Source organism: Meles meles, chromosome 3, assembly GCF_922984935.1.
Source record: "Meles meles chromosome 3, mMelMel3.1 paternal haplotype, whole genome shotgun sequence".
NCBI lineage: Eukaryota > Metazoa > Chordata > Mammalia > Carnivora > Mustelidae > Meles > Meles meles.
Genome location: NC_060068.1, coordinates 155,458,527 through 155,476,292, shown reverse-complemented (window position 1 = coordinate 155,476,292; position 17,766 = coordinate 155,458,527). Strand labels below are relative to the sequence as shown.

General features: G+C 39.7%; 1 protein-coding gene across 4 annotated transcripts in view; it reads right to left on the bottom strand.

The window, feature by feature from the left end:
• The window catches only part of RANBP3L (RAN binding protein 3 like), a 46,551-nt gene extending 29,051 nt beyond the window's left edge, over positions 1 to 17,500 (bottom strand). For 2 of the 4 annotated variants that reach the window (XM_046000847.1, XM_046000849.1), the window contains exon 1: positions 16,817 to 17,500. In XM_046000847.1, coding sequence (XP_045856803.1) covers positions 16,817 to 16,907 — 91 coding nt within the window. In that variant the 5' untranslated portion in view covers positions 16,908 to 17,500. The remainder of the gene's footprint in view (positions 1 to 16,816) is intronic. The other 2 variants (XM_046000848.1, XM_046000850.1) reach the window with 1 other exon arrangement.
• Between the last annotated feature and the right edge of the window lie 266 nt (positions 17,501 to 17,766).

Here is a 17,766-nt window from a genome sequence, read left to right as displayed (position 1 = left end):
ACTATTTCCAGTCCTGGTCATTGCTGCTGAAGTCATAACCAATTCTGTGTACTATGAATACAAAACTGTCGTAATAAATACAGTGTATGAAGTAGAAGGGAAAAACACTCACCCTGTCAATCAACTCCTACATTTTTCTGAGCTGCTTTAAGTTCTTGTTGAAAACGAAGTTATTAACTGCTCATTCTAAGAAATCTAGCATTTCTAGTTTTGATTCATTATGAGAAGTGCATGCTAGGGACAAAAAGAACCGGCTTGAGAATTGCACAGGAAAGCTATTCCTCTTCTTGTCAATACCATGCTGATAAAGAAATCACTCATTTTCAGGGGCACCTGGGTGGCTCAGTGGGTTAAGCTGCTGCCTTCGGCTCAGGTCATGATCTCAGGGTCCTGGGATCGAGTCCTACATCGGGCTCTCTGCTCGGCGGCGAGCCTGCTTCCCTCTCTCTCTCTCTGCCTGCCTCTCTGTCTACTTGTGGTCTCTCTCTGTCAAGTAAATAAATAAATAAATAAATAAGTCACTCATTTTCAAAATGGGAATCATATCAGATTAAGAAATGAGAAGATGAGAAAAGTCTCTCTCAGTTCATTGAACACAGCCATCATCACCCAGAGTTTATGTAATCCATCCGATTTTCTGAACTCATCTGATTCTCATGCTGATAATCAAGGAATCTGTTCATTGAAAGTTCTAAAGAGTTTAGAGTCTTTCCTCCACTGGTGTGTATATTGGTCTAGAACTTGATACACATGGGGGAATTTTGGAAAACCGAGAAATAGAGATGGTGAAAGTCTCCAGTGTGAGCAAGAAGACTTAGAGGTTGTGTCAAATATAGATCTTGCTACCCTTCTGGAGGTAGGACCAAGCCCTGAGAATTCTGTGCTGAATACGCCCATCCAACCTCACCTACAAACGGCGCTGCTTAATTTATTATCCAGTTTTACGTGATAGTGGGAGATAGCCAGTGAATTAATTTCATTTAGAATCTAGAGATTTATAGTAGCAGTAATTCAGTTGAAGAAAAGTTCTTATTTTTTAAAGTCACAGAGTTCACTAATGTCTGTATAAGTAGAGAAGTGCACTGATTAAAAAACAGGTAATTTTAATTAAATCATTTGGTATAGAACATCTGGCAAAATCATTCTGTCAATCAAAACACAATGGTGAAGGGAAAAAACAGGCTTTATATTTTTGAGTGTATTCTGCAATTGCCCCCCAAAATATATGGTCATCATGTGCACTGTGCTTTATATTTGGGGGTGATCAGTAACTTTTAAAATAGATGTCATAGCACACTCCTTTAAATTTTACTATTACTCCAGGGTCAAAACATAAGTCTTTGAATTATTTCTTTTTTCATTCTTAAAGACAGTAGCTACCATGTGATATGCTTATGCATGTCACGATTAGTCTTTATCCTTTTGCCTTTTGAAGTGTTTAACTCAATATGACTTTTGAGAAGTAACATAAAGGGGCACCTGGGTGGCTCAGTCGTTAAGTATCTGCCTTTGGCTCAGGTCATGATCCCAGGGTTCTGGGATAGAGTCCCAACATCAAGCCCCACAAGGCCCCCACTGGGCTCCCTGCTCAGTGGGAAGCCTGCTTCTCCCTCTCCCACTCCCCCTGCTTGTGTTCCCTCTTGCTGTCTCTTTCTCTGTCAGAAAGAAAGAAAGAAAGAAGGAAAGAAAGAAAGAGAAAAAAGAAGTGGCATGAAAAAATTAGATCTTGGTGATCTCCCAAGATGCTTCTTTTACGGACTGGTGTACTAGAAAACCTTACATTTGCCTCATACTTCACCTATTATAAAACAGGCTTAAATACATCAGATTTTGGTGGCTACTTGGGGCCAGAATGCATAGTTTTAAACATCTAAGCTTCGGCAGAAAACAGACCTGGATTCAAATTCCATCTCCTGACTGTACTAACTATGAGCTAGGGCAGGTTTCCTCATCTGTAAGATGGAGAGCATAAAACATTCTTCACAGAGTTGTAAGGACTAAGCGAGTTGATGTGGGCAACAGGCTGAGCGTGGTGGCGGACAGAAAATGCTCAGTAAGCTCTGCTCTTACTGCATTACAGGATTCTCAGAAGAAACATCATGAAACCATGTGTTCACCATGAGAAAAGAATGGCTCTAAAATTGCCAGATGTGCCCAAGATCATACAGCTCACGCTTATGGATAAAGCACGTGGGGGCAAATTCCAAATCTGGAGTTCTGTCCAGTAAGCAAGACTCCCCCCGGCCCCCCTGCCCCAGCTTCCACTGTGAGTGCAATGACGACCGGCCAGCTTCCTGACGCTGTGAGATGCCTGCGCTGTCACAGCTCCCCTCCTTCCGTGCTCCGTACGAGCCTCGCTGCGAGACCGTCTCAGGCTGTGTCAGTCTCCCCGCACTTCCGTTTCGCCCTCTGTAAACGCTGTAAGAGGCTTCACATAAGCTCACCATTTCTGTTCCCATTCTGACGAAAGAGGTTATTTGAGATTGTTGGCAGACCAGTGGCCTAGTGAGCCTTGCCATCCAAAATCTCCATGTCAATATAGATATCCAACCACTGACCGAAATAACTCAGACCAAGGTATTACTTTCGACAGAGCATACCTACTTCTCCATAATTTGAAGGAGATATTTTATTGATAAACGAAACAATTTTGTGATAAATACTTGCGATCTTTGATGGCTTGAATATGTTTACCAGCAACAAACGTGGGACTTCTGGATTGAGAAAGCCAAAAGGGGCTGTTTGTTTCTCTTGACACCGTTCCTTTATGCCCATGGGGTAATAAAGATGGGGAGCGTGTCCTGGGATGTGCTTGGTCAACTTGGTACCATTTGGAAATCCATATTTCATTTGACAGCGTTTATAAATCACATATTTTCCCCTCAGAATAACTTGCAGTGTGAAACTGCTTCCATATGTTAGGAACGGGTCTCTCCGTTTTGCTGAGAGAGGGGAAAGAGAAATATCATCTCAGTTTTATGACATGTTGAAGATTAATATTGAACAGGCACATGCACAGGTTTAAAATGGTATCTTTTTATTTTAAGTAATTCTCTAGAGTTTCTGGGCTGCTAAAATTAAAGAGGTGATTTTGACACGAAGTATCATATTAGTAAGACTTAAGTCACTCGTCACATAGACTATTAATAAGTCAATATGGCTGAAGCATAGCTTCATACGTCGAATTCAGATAAATTTAAGCTCTTCCTCTTCAGTAAAGAAGCACACTATTTTTAAATTCCTCCATGATTCCAAGGACACAGGCCGGATGGAGAAGTTTGATTGCAACCTCTACTAATTCCAAATCTCTTTTCCTTAAACTTATTCTTCTTTGAGCCTTTGAGCAAGCAGGAGAAAAGGCTCCTTGTTTTCTTGTTTCCACAGGAATAAATGGATGTTATTCCCCTGAGAACAAGACCTTGGAGGCCTAGGCCAGAAGAAAGGAGCAGAGCTGCCCACCCAAGGCGCTCATAAGCCCAGAAGCCCCGGACCTCATTCTCTTCTTGGGAACTCACAGAAGCCGGCAGGCGGGCATTCATCGGCACTGAAATGCCCTGCGGGCCCTCCTCGGGCACAGAACTGGACGGGAATAGAGTGAGGGCTGCTGCAGATACCTTACTGTATTGATGTTAGAACTCATCTGGCAGGAGTAAAGGCCAGGTAGCAATTTGCAAATCATACCAGAAATATTTTGCTTACCATGCTACAAGAGAAAAACACTTTTCAAATTTATATGACTTGAAAAATTCTCAAGAAAACAGAGAACGATCGTTTAAATTCATTCATTTTTTTACCTGTAGGTTTTTTTTTTTTTAACTGTGGGGAAAATACATAACATAAAATTTACCATTTTAACCATTTAAAATGTACCATTCAGCGACATTAGGTATATCCACATCGAGGTGTAACTATCACCACCATCCATCTCGAGAACTTTTGCATAATCCCAAACTGAAACTCTGTGCACAAAGCACTAACCCCTCTTTCCACTCCCCCCACCCGCAGCCTGTAACGACACTCAGCTCTATCACTCTGTGAATCCAACTGCTCTAGGACACCTCGTGTAAGTGGAATCATACAATATTTGTCGTTTTGTATCTGACTTATTTCACTGAGCATAGGGTCTTCAAGGCTCATCTATGCTGGAACATGTATGAAGAATTTCATTCCTTTAATATCTCAGTATATGGGCCGCCTGGGTGGCTCAGTGGGTTAAAGCCTCTGCCTTCGGCTCAGGTCATGATCTCAGGGTCCTGGGATCGAGCCCCGCATTGGGCTCTCTGCTCAGCAGGGAGCCTGCTTCCCCCTCTCTGCCTGCCTCTCTGCCTAGTTGTGATTTCTCTCTATCAAATAAATAAAATATTTAAAAAAATCTCAGCGAATGTATGTAGCACATTTTGGGACTTTTTTTTTAAAAATCAGCTTTTCTTCATTTGCCTTCCCCTTTCCTTGTTCTCATTTGGCCGCATATTTCTCTCCAGCACCCAGCTGCTTGCCTCCCCACGTGTTTCCCTCCCTCCACATTTCCTGTTCTCCCCCTTCCCCTACATATTCATCATTTTCTCAACATGCTTAATATTAGGATTACTACACAAGTAAATACTCTTTCTATGGTATTTTCAAATGAGATAAAATGCAAGTTTATCTCATCTTGATTTTTTTATCCATTTTAGATACTTTTCTTGTGTGGCCCTTTTATCATAAAATTCTCAGATAGATGTAGAAGGAACACAGAATAAGTTCTTTGCTCTATTAACTTTGAGGCACTTCTTTCTTCTGGTTTCAGTCTTTCTAGTGAAGATCGGTTGGACAAAGTGGAGTTTGAAGCTCTAACATTCAGTGATTGAGGAATATTAATCACTTGGATGAAGTTTTGGGGGGAAAATGTATTGATCCCTTTAATAAACATTAATTGCCTGCTATGATCAAGGTAATAGGCAATAACAATATTTTGAATTTAAATTAAATTAATAAATGTGAGAAATGTCTACAAAGAATTAAAATGTGAGAAATGTCTACAAAGATAGAAAGACATTTGATACCTCTATTATGGTAGTTTTTGAAGATTTGTTTTCTAAATCTTTATTTTTTTTCTCTGTATATTTGTAGCTGAAGTTCTTTTCTAGAAGTCCCTCGAAATCTACTTTGCTTTGTCTTACTATCAAAACAATCCCGTCTACTAATTCACTTTAGCTTTTTCAATTTTCAGAAAGAAAAATGGCAAATAATATCAAAACATGAATCCATACTTGAGAATGAAGTTCCTTGTGACAAAGTTGGTCTTGCTGGTCAAACGGCTTCTCCTAATCAGTAGCGCTGGCCTAAGTCTTACCCACGCTCAGTTTATAAAAACACACATGCACACAAGTCTTTATCTGTGACTCCATTTCTCTGCAAGGCAACTAAAGTTTAACGCAGACAGCCCTAGCCCCAAAATGTCCATTTCCAACAAGAAGGTGTTTTCCCTGCTCAACTCCTTCCTCTCTAGATGGTCACACACCTTCTTCATGAATTACCTCCTCTCATCAGAACAAGAAAAGTTGGTGCCCATTTTTTAAATCAGTCATTACAGATGTCTACCCGAGAGAGTCAAGTTACTAAGCTATGGTGTCTGGAAGTCTGGTCGTTTCCCTGCATCTGCCGAGGGAAAGGAATTTGTGTCCTGTTAGCTTTGGGTTCCTTTTGGACCTGAAGCCCATCCTGCACTGATACAGGCCACTTAAAAAAATCCCTTTCTTCTCTCTCTTTTTCGAATCTGTAGGTCCATTTTCATTTCCTCGGTTAGAGTTTAACCCCTATCTCCTGGCTCAGCACACAGACGCAGGTTTCATATTCTTTTGCTGTGACTTTGGTTAATCCCAATGCCACTTCAGACTATCATCTCTTGCCGGTAGTCTAGATCTTTCTCCTATGACCTCGTGCTTACTTATTGGCCATCCACGCAGAGTGAGTCTTCTGATCACTGGGTAGAAAAAATGCAGCTTTTAACTGAATACGGGTATTTGCTGCACCTTGAATCCTGACTTTTGGATATTATGCTGGTTTTCCCAACAGGTTTCATTAAAAAGCAACTCAGGTGTGAAACTTACCTTGCCTGAAAGTTAAGACGTCAAGTCAAGTTAATGATTTAAGGTAGAGGTTGAGCCAGCTCTTCGAATGAAGTCCTCAGTTTAAATAAAAGAGCGAATGATAATAATGACAATGATTTAGCCCCTTTTTCATTTGGAGTTTTGGATACTTCTTGTGTATCTTGGTTAAAACCCAAATCATCTCTCCAAGGCCATATCAGCCCAGCTCCAAAAGTGGTACAAAGCGACCTTTCACGCTTCATGCAGGGTAAGAGATGGAGACCATGCAGTCACTGAGATTCAAGGGACAATTGCTCGCCCAGGAAGCAGACCACCTGCTCTGGGCTGGTAGGTCCGCACTGACACTGTTGCATTTTCTTACCTGTTTGTTTTAGGGTCAAATACACCCTTTGGGGAGATAGCTGGATGGGGTGAGCAGTTCATATAGGAATTAATTGGTGACTTCAGTGATAACACATTTTAAACTGAACCACAAACGGAGTTCATGGGCCAGCCATCACTCAGGTAGTTTGCATGTACTTTGCTGAGCATCTATCTTGTGCCCCTCCACAGAGGAAGCAAACATGGGTTAAACAGGCTCTGGAGTTTCTTGGATTAGGATCTTGGCTCAAGATCCCAGCTGTGAGGTCTTGATGTTACCTACCTCACGGGACTTTAGCAAAGAAATGGGCTAATACACGCAAAGTGCTTCAAACAGGGCCTGTCACGTGACAAAATGTGATTTGTTTATCGGTGACATGGTAGCACTGTGCTTGGTCCCCGGTATAAACCCAGGTAACTGGTCCCAAAGAACTTGTACAACACAGTTGAGGAAGCAACATCCAAATGAATGAAAGAATTAGGGCCAAATCACAGAATCTTAGTTTTGAAAGGGATCTGATTGTTCTCCTAGGAGAATTTACCATCTGAGGTGTCTACAGCATCCTCAACAGATGGCCTTCCATAACACAGCATCAGGGTTAGAATGTGTGCTGTGGGCAGAGCTTACCAGCCCGTGGGCATACAGCACCCTGCTGTATGAGCTACCTGGGTGCCAAGCTCAGAGTCCTTCCTTCCATAGGCTCAGCCTTTTGTCTTCATCGCCAAAATGTCCTGCAGTTTCAGATTCATCTGTGTGGTTCCGTGTATCAGTGATTCAATCTTTTCTACTCCTGGCAGTACGCCAGTCTATGGACATACTAGCTTGCTTATCCATTTACCTGCTTTAGGTACATTTGGGTTGTTCAAATGTCGGAGTGCATAGGTATAACATCCGCTATCAACATTCCTCTGCAAGCTTTCTGTGGACATATCATGTTCATTTCTATTGGGAAAATACTTAAGAATGGAATTGAGTACCACAGGGTAGGCATAGATTTAACTCTAAAACTGCCAGACTGTTTTCCAAGGCAGTCACACCACTTCACAACAGTGAAGGGGAGTTCTGGTTGCTCCACATTCTCTGAAACACAGTAGCACTGGTGTATTTATTTATTGATTTATTATTTGTTTATTTATTTATTTTTTTGTACTGCTGTATTCAATTTTAGCCATTCTGGTGGATGTGAAGTTGAGTCTCACAGTGTGTTTAATTTGCATTTCCCTGACAACTAATTATGTTGAGCATTTTTTGAGGTGGTTATTGGACATTTGTATATCCTTTATCTAAAGTGTCTGCCAGATCATTTGCCCATTTTTAAATCAAATTGTTGATATTGAGTTCTTTACATATTCTGATTATAAGCTTTTTTCAGATCTATATATCACAAGTGTTTTCTCCTAGTCTTCTTTTTTCCTTTTTTAAAAATTTATTTTATTCATTTATTTATCTGAGAGAGAGAGAGAGAGAGAAAGCAAGAGAGAGCATGAGCGAGGAGGAGAGGAAGAAGCAGACTCCCCAGTATCAGAGAGCCCGAGGGGGTCTCCATCCCAGGACCCTGGGATCATGAGCCAAGCCAAAGGCAGATGCTTAATAGACTGAGTCACCCTCAGTCTTCTCTTTTCTTGTATTAATGCTACCTTTTAAACAACAAATATATATTTTTAAAGAACAAATATTTTTTAATGTTGATAGTCTAGTTTATCTATTTTTTTGTGTGTCTACAAATTGCCTATTCCAATTTTGTGAAAATATTTTCCAGTGTTTTCCCTCTAGATGCTTTAGGGACTAAGCTTTTGTATTTTCATATTTCATCTCAAATTAATTTTTGTGTGAGGAAGGTAATGAGGTCCATTTTTAGTAACATGTTTAGCCATTTGTTCCAGAGCTATTACAAAAAATATTACCTTTCCTACTTTGAGTTATCTTGGTATCTTTGTCAAATATCAATTGGCCAAAAACGAATGAATCAATTTCTGGGCTCCTTCTTCTATTTCAATAATCCACTTTCTATCTTTATACCAATATTACACCATCTCGATTATTGTATCTTGAAATCCAAAGCACAAATTGTCAACTTTGTTCTTCAAGATTCATTTAGCTCTTTTAGGTTCTTTGCATTTCCTTATAAATTTTAAATTAGCTTGCCAATGAAAAAGAAAAGAGTCTACTGGAATTTTGATTGAGATAGCCTTCACTCTCTAGATCGGTTTGAGGAGGATTGATATCTTAATAATATTGGGTCTTCCAATTTGTGTATTTAGTTCAATATTCTTTCACTTTTCTCTGCATTTATTTAAGTGTACATACAGGTCTTGCACATATTTTGTTAAATTAATCTTTAAGTATTTTTCTTAGATTTTCTTTATTTATTTGACAGGCAGAGAGAGCCAGTGAGAGAGGGAACACAAGCAGGGAGAGTTGGAGAGGAAGAGGGAGAACTAGGCTTCCTGCTGAGCAGGGAGCCTTATGCAGAGCTTGATCCCAGGACCCTGGCAGATAATTAACGACTGAGCCATCCAAGTGTCCCAATCCTTAAATATATATACATATATATTTTTTTCATATAAAAAAGGTACTACTAAAAGAATACTTAAAATTTTCAATTTTCAATTATTCTTTGCTAATATATAGAAATACAATTTTTTTTGGTATACTGACTTTGTATGCTTTTATCCTGTGACCTTGGTAAACTCATTTATTCTAGTATTTTTTCTTTTAATGGATTCCTAAACGCTTTTCTATACCAACTATCATCCATCTGTGAATATAGTTTTACCTCTTTTTTTCTGATATGTAAGACTTTTATTTCTTTTTCTTAACCTAGTACGCTGGCTAGGACCTTCAGTCCTATTCCATAATGTTGAATGGAAATGACTATAATGGACATCCTTGTTTTCTTCCCAATCTTAGTAGGAAAGTGTTAAGTCTTTCATTGATAGTGAAAGTACTACATTAGCTGTCAGTTTTTTGAAAACGTTCTTTATCAGGTTGAGGAAGTTCCCTTCTTTTCTAAATCCTTTTAGAGTTTTTACATGAGTGGCTGTTGACAAAACTTTTTTTTTTTTATCTTTTTGGCACAGTGTTAATCACAATATTACTTTATTATCCTTTTAATAGCTAGCTGTAGGATCTGTAATAACACACTCTATCATTTCTGATATTTGGTAATATTTTGTTTCTTTTTCATGGAAATTAAGAGTTTATTGATTTTATTAATGATTTCAAAAAATAACTTGAGAATCAGAGATGAGCACAATATTTCTTTCTAGTTTTGATTTTGGGAATAGGAAAAATGAAGGTTTGTTTGTTTTGTTTTTGTTTGGTTTTTTTTTTTAGTCCAAATTCAAAAATGTAATTAGGGATGGTTTTGGGCAGCCACGGCTTTAAAAAATTTTTGGTAAAATACACATACCATAAAACTTAGCATCTTAATCATTTTTAAGTGTACCATCCAATAGTGCTAACTGCATTCACGTTTGTGCAATCCATCTCTAGAACCTACTTATCTTGCAATACTGAAAGTCTGCACCATTAAATAATAACTCCCTAGTCCCCCTTCCATCCCCCGGCAACTGCCATTCTGCATTGTGTATCTGTGAAGGACTACTCTAGTCTTCTCATATTAGTGGAATCATATATTATCTATCTTTTTGTGACTTGCTTGTTTTATTTGGCATGATGTCCTCAAGATTTATCCATGCTGCAGCATGTGTCAGAATTTCCTTTTTCAGGATGAATGATATTTTATTGTATGTGTAGACCACATTTTGTCTGTCTACTCATTTGTCAATGGACAGATGGGTTTGCTTCCACCTTTTGGCTTTTGTGAATAATGCTGCTAATCACATGTCTGCAAGTATCTGTTTGAGTCCCTACTGCCTCCTTTTGGGGAGATACCCAGAAATAGAATGGCTGGATCACACGATAATTCTATTTTTAGTTTTCAAGGAACCACCATACTGCTTGCCACAGCAGATGCACCATTTTGCATTCCCACCAACGGTGCATACAGGTTCTAATTTCTTCACATTCTTGCCAACACTTGTTATTTTCTGTCGTTGTTTTTTTTTTCTTTTGATGGTAGCCATCCTAATGAGTGTGAGGTGGGAAAATGAAGTTTAAGCCATTACATATATTTTACAAGTCCTTATATATGAGCCATTTATTAAGGACGTTTTAATGGAAAGGATTCCTGTCCTAGGTGAGAGTTTGACTATGATCAAATCTAACAGAATATGAACTCTCTCCTTTCTAATTATTTTAAAATGGTCTATATTTGTTTCCACCAATCTGTGCCTTTAAAAGAGAGTAAAATGGTTTTGCAGATGGGACAAAACTCATTCTAGCCTCCTTGAGGCTCCCTTTGGTGAAAGAAAAACAGAAATATGTGTACGCCTTCTTCTTTGATCCTTGTTTATGTAGGCATGCATCATCCAAAAGACGTCACACTGTCTAGGCCGTATCATAGTTTTAGAATCAGAAAAAAGGAAAGCGAATACACATCTATTTTGAGAAGCATAATATATATATTCCACCTTATCTTTTCATATAGGAGGCATTATTTCATTGTTTTCCACTACTGGGCTCCCTTTCTCATGGTTGTGTCTTCAATTCTTAGCATTTACATTTTTTAGGTGTTCTAAATGAAGTATGTTCATAAATGCTCACAGAATATATTGAAGGGAGAGAGTGCATTTGCAGCACTCGATAGTTTAGACTTCGGAGCACATTTGATGGCACAGTAAATAGGCCCCACTTAGCCTTTATATTTGTATTTACTAAGTTCAAAGCTAAATTAAGTGCCTTCTGAAACCCTCAAAGGAGTGTGGCTAAAATACAAAGAATGAGGGTGAATACAGCGAAGTCAGAACATTATGGAATCAAATCACTTTTTCTTTCACCCAAAAAGTTGAATAGGTATCATTAGCTAAGTTCTCATTACTGAATTCCTCTAAAAAACATGATAGAAAACAAACCTGGGAGATAAGCATCTTTGCATTTCTGGTGTCTAACACAGAATCCAGCCGTTGGCAAAAACCGCACTGAATAAGTAAGCTACTGAAGGCATTAATCTATTTTTGTGACTTACAGGAAACTGACCTAACACTAAGAACAGAAATTCATCCAGAAAATCACATCCAAAGTGTGATGTAATAAAGAATAGATCTGGTTTTTGTTCTCTATTCCTTGCACAGAGCTTCAAAACACTTAGAATTTCCCAACTAAGTGTCAGGTGTCTGTTTTGCTAATAAGGTGCCTCCAGGGAGGGGCTAGCCACACCAAAAAAACCAAGGAACTATACAGTTGGAACTTCTAGCCTTACGTCCTACCCCCAACCTGCAGAGAGGGAAGAGAGACTGGAAATTGAGTGCAATCATAGTCAATGACTTAACCGATCACACCTATGTAATGAAGTCCCGTATGAAAACTCTGGACACCCATGCTCACTGGAGCTTCCTCATTGGTGATCTCACTGATGTCCTGGGAGAGTGGTAGGCCCAGACTCCATGGCGACAGAACTCCTGAGCTCAGAACCCTCCCAAACCTTGCCTTATGTATCTCTTCAGTTGGCTGTTCATCTGCATTCTTTATAATAAAATGGTACAGGGCTTTCTTGGATTCTGAGTCATTCTACCAAAGTTTTAAACCTGGGAGAGTTGTGGAAAGCCTTGCATTTGCAATCACTCAGGCAGAAATGGAAGTGCCTGAAATTTTGTAGCTGGTGTTTGAAATGGTCCGTCCCATGAGACTGAGCCCTTAACTTTGGGAGTCTTCACTAACTTTGGATAATACCAGAATTGAGTTAAATTGTAGCACACTCAGGTGGTGTCAGAATGAACCAAAGCAGAAGGTATCCTAATGCAGCTTGAGGATTTGCAGAGAAAGTTCTTTGATATGCACCAATGAAAAAAAATTAAACATTGTAACTTTAGGAATCATGGATTCTATGAGACAGCTCTATAGAGAGAAAGTGCACTGAAAGTAGGTCTTAATAACTACATAACCTGTTAGGAATCATGATTCTATGAGACATGATTCTATGAGACAGCTCTATAGAGAGAAAGTGCACTGAAAGTAGGCCTTAATAACTACATAACCTTAGAAAAATCACTTGACTTTAAGGATTCCCAGTTTCCACATCTTTGAAATTGAGGATAATGATGCCCACTTATAATAGTTAATTTTATGTATCAACTTGGCTGCACCACAGTGCCAGATATTTGGTCAAACATTATTCTGGATGTTTTGGTGAGGGTGATTTGGGGTAAGATTTACATTTAAACTGGTGGACTGTGGGTAAAGCAGATTGCCCTCTAGATCTTTGGTGGGCCTCAACCAATCAGTTGAAGGTTTGATATAACAAAAGACTAACCTGCCCTGAGCAAGAGGAAATTTCAGATTTCAGCAGCAACATTGGTCAGCTCTTTGCCTGGGACTCCAGCCTGATGGCCAATACAGAGGATTTTGGACTTGCCAGCTTCCCTAATTGTGTGAGGCAATATCTTAAAATAATTTTTTTAAAATATCTAAAAAATTAAAAATTTAAAAATTTTAATCTAAAATTTTGAAGACTATTTTTAATTTTTAAAGGCTATTTATTTGAAAGAGAGAGAGATCAAGCAGGCAAGTGGGGGTAAGGGCAGGAGAGAGGAAGGGAATCTCGAGCAAACTCCACACCAAGCACAGAGCTCCCACCGCCCCCCCCGCCACAGGGCTTGATCTCAGGACCCTGAGGCAATGATCTGAACTGAAATCAAGAGTTAGATGCTCAACCAACTGAACGACCCAGGTTTTATTTATTTAAAATAAATTTCTATCTTTATCTCTATCTACACACACACACACACACACACATACATTGTATAGATTCTGTTTCTTTGGAGAATCTTAACTAATACATGACCTTGTGTGACTATTGTGAGAATCAAATAAGGTAACGTATTGAAATTTTATAATTTTTAAAGCCTTTTAGAAATGTACTTTGTAAATTTTAAAGTGTACAGCATTATAAAACATAAATACGGTGAATTTTGCCTAGTACCTACATGTATTGTGTGCTGAACAGTGTTGAGGTTTTGCATACACAGGTTAATGCTGACAAATGTGGTCTCACATTAGAGTTCAAGATCAGTGGATTTGAACTCTCCCCGAAGAAGCTATCAGACAGCAACAAGTAGAGAGAGGACCTTCCTGGATTTCTGTTCCGGACTCTGTACCAGCTGTTGCTGTAGCAGGTAAATACTGGCTGGACTGGACATCATGGCTTCGTTGGCTTGATTCAACTCATGTACTCAGTGACCGGCCCAGTGTTTTGCATAGTCACTGTTCAGAGAGTTGCTAAAAAACGAGTGACTTTTATCTCAGTGATCACCCAAAAAGCACAGCTTTATGACATCAAGCACCTCAACATAGAGCGTGGAGGGTTAGAAAGTATGTATGTGTTGAATCTGGTTGTGCCCTCGGAAGAGTTAAATGCCAACTAATCATGGCCCGTACATGAAGTTTAAAAAGCTGGAATTTTGGTGTGGCTCGGGGGAGGCCAAAGCCACAAACTCAGAATAGCTCAGTGAATAAATCCGCAGCTGGACCTCGCTCTCTGAAACTAATGGCTTTTGCTTTCTTGGACCTTTGCTGAACTTTGCATAATAGCAAGGTGCAAATAGAGCATGGAGGAAAAATCAAGGCCGCCATCCTCACAGAACACTTTTCAACTCGGGCACAGTAACTAGAACGCTATTTAGCAGCATAGCAAACCCTGCCCCGGTGTCACTTGTCAGTTCAGACCTCTAGATGACCGTTCTTGTAGCTGTCAATGGCCTGTCTGAATTCCATTAGCATGCTTTATAACGTTGTGGATTGTGGCTTATGTGGGCTGATATTTTGCGACTCGGTTGTGGAAGAATATGGTTGCTTTCAAAACATTCTAGGCGAAAGCTTCAGTCTGAGAAAAGAGACCAGACTTCTCGTCTTGTTGGTATTTTGGGAAGTATGTCATCATAATGATATTTCCAGTGTCCTCTGAATATGGCCAGTATGAGGAGGGAATATTAAGACAGACTGCCTTCAGTGAAAAAAAAACAGTGGGATAGTATTTCCACTTACAAAATTGGGAAAAACTTTTAAAAATATTACCCCAGTATTACTGAAAATGTAAACTTATGGTTGGAGGACCAATTGGCCAAACAAACAAAAAGAAACACACAAAAAAACCCTACAAAATATTAAAAACATACATATTCTTTAGCTTCACGGTTTCACCACTAAGGATGTATCCCAAGAAAGTAATCTTTCTCTGCAATGTTTTATCCATTAGCTTATATGAAACACAGTGTTGTTTGTAATAGTGAAGAAACAGAAATAAAATGTCCCATAGAGAGCTGCCTAAGGAATTTCGTTACATCTATTTTTTTTTTTTTAAAGATTTATTTATTTGACAGATAGAGAATACAAGTAGGCAGAGAGGCAGGCAGAGAGAGAGGAGGAAGCAGGCTCCCAGCCAAGCAGAGAGCCCGATGCGGGGCTCGATCCCAGGACCCCGGGATCATGACCTGAGCTGAAGGCAAAGGCTTTAACCCGCTGAGCCACCCAGGCGCCCCCGTTACATCTATTTAAAGGAATAGTATACAACTGTTAAAAATAAGGTTGTAGGCATGCCTGGGTGGCTCAGTGGGTTAAGCCTCTGCCTTCGGCTCAGGTCATGATCTCAGGGTCCTGGAATTGAGCCCCACATGGGGCTCTCTGCTCAGCGGGGAGCCTACTTTCCCCTCTCTCTGCCTGCTGCTCTGCCTACTTGTGATCTCTGTCAAATAAATAAATGAAATTTTTAAAAAAGATAAGGTTGTAGAAGAATATATGACATGGAGATCTGTTATAATCAATTATTAAATTAAAAAGCAATTTACAAGACAACTATATGTGAAATGACTCTATTTAAAAGTAAAGCCAAGGAATAAGCTGTACATGTGCACAGAAGAAAAGGCTAGAAGAATATACATTAAAATGTTAATAGCAACTATCTTTGGGTGATGATTTTTACCATCTCCTTAATGCTCTCCCTGGCAAATTTTATAGAATAAATATTATATTAGCAACAGAGTGGGGAGGTTACTTTAAGCATTTAAAACAAAATGAAAAGCCAACAAAAACCTATGATTTAGAGTTTACTAACAGAAGGGTAAGAATTTTACAATGTTATGATTAAACCCTGGCACATTCCGGGACTTGACATGCTAAGGCAATTAGTTTAAAATAGCTTATAGGAGCCCTGATGATACAGAATGGTCTTAAAATTTTCTGCTATTTCCATTTCTTGTAAAGTATTTTCTACCCACACTATGCCAAGCCTTGTACAGCATGAAGTCCAGGAACGAATGCAGGGAGGTGGCCTGACACTGTCTTGCAAATGTCAGCACATAGATGCCACCTTGGAAATGGGATTTTCAGTGCATGAGCCAACACTTTCCATGCCACTAAAATCTAAAACTGTCTGTGGAAAAGTAAATCAAGATCTGGTAGCCTAGATCCATACACAGACACATCCACCAGCCCTTATAGGGCAAGTTAGAAACGCCTGGGGCCAATACTCAGCCTCTGGGGAGTGATGATGTCACCTATGACAGCACCCTTCCTTTTCCCCAAGTGTCCTTTGCTGTCCGTGACAGAACGGATTGGAGGGAGCCTCTTGGCTATTCACGTTCACCATCTGCCTAATCGATGCAGCTGGGTAGTAGACGTAAAATTTTAAAAAGACTGATGGTGAAGCTGGCTGCCAGGTAGATAGTTTAGTCTGAATGAGGACCCATCACGTGAAATGTACACTTCTCCCTGTCTGTCTCCAGCTGTTCCTACATCATAACAGGAAGAGAGTTAAGAATATATTTATTTTTCCCACAGATGAATGAGTCAGAGACCCAGGCAAAAATTAGGTTTAAACTCTAAATCCAAAAATGTGCCATTAGTGGCAGGGCAGGGAAGATAGTTCCGGGCTAACTTAAAGCTACTCTCAGCAAATTCCCCTTATAGCTGATTCTGCTCTGCCTGGATGGGCATTTTGAATTACACAAGTCTATCACACTCTAGAAAAATGACAGTGGCCAGAAGTTTAAGCATATAAGCCTCTGAGTTGCAAGTCCAAGGAATATGCTTTCTTGATCGTCTCCCACGGTCCTTTCAAAACCAGTAGTAGATCCAAGTTAACTCACCCTCATGCATCATGAGTATGTCCGGTCTCAGAGTTAAAAAAAAAGATGGTAAAGCATTTTACAACCAGAGATTCCCCAGGTACTTCCCCAGCCTACCATTCTTCCTGAAATGCAAATGGCCCAGAGATCACTGAACACACAGCCCATTAGCCTGGCTGACTCACCTTGCGGTCGCTGGTCTTCTGGAAGCTTCAGTTTACAGGTGTACGAACTGTTAAACCGGTGGTTGCTGCCTTTTCTTTGTACAGTAGACATGGTGCTGGCAATAGTGCTGTGGCTGCAGTCTCACTAGGGCATTTCCTTCCCTTGGTCAGTCACCTAAAATGGTCTTCATCAGACACCCAGAGCCACAGAGAAACATGCAGGTCCTGTCCTTGAGTGTAAAACATTTACTTCTCTAATAAACTTCCAAGTGCTTCTGAGTCATGATTCTCGAAATAAATATTTACCAGTTTAATTTCCCCTACATATAAAGATGACAATTCGTTTGGATAAAAACACAACTTAATTCTTTCATTTCAAAGCGCTTTGAAGCTTTCCCCCCTTCTAGTGCAAAATCCTACAAAATAACTATTTCTAACCAATTACAGTTTTGGCAATTCTTGCCTCATCGCTGACATGAAATCAAATGCCTCTGGCATTTAGAGAGGACTGCTAGAGTAATAGCCGCAAAATTTTAAAAAGTCCTGCTGAGTTAAATCAAATGATTTCGAAGCCTGGTCTGAGTTACCCTTCGTGACAGCTGAAAGTGAACAGTTCTTAAGGGAAGCTGAGGGAGGAGGAGCCGAGGGAGCGAGGCTGATTAGCATAAAGAGGCAGGCAAGAAATGGCATTGGAGTCGCTTTGAATGATAGTGACCAAAGCAGGGATTCTAAAAAGATGCCCTGATGTTACAGTAATCACATACCCGACTTCTGCTACTTTGTAATTTAAACAAAAGCTCAGAGCAGAGGTTTATACTGCGTGGATATTAATTTGCACATGCAACAGCTAAAGGGTATAACTGGAACCGGTAATGAGCTCATGGAAATATACTGCTGGAACTTTCAGTTTCTGTAAACACCTCTGAGTCTTCAGAAGGGGGCAGTTACAGAGCAGCCTGCCTGCCAACACA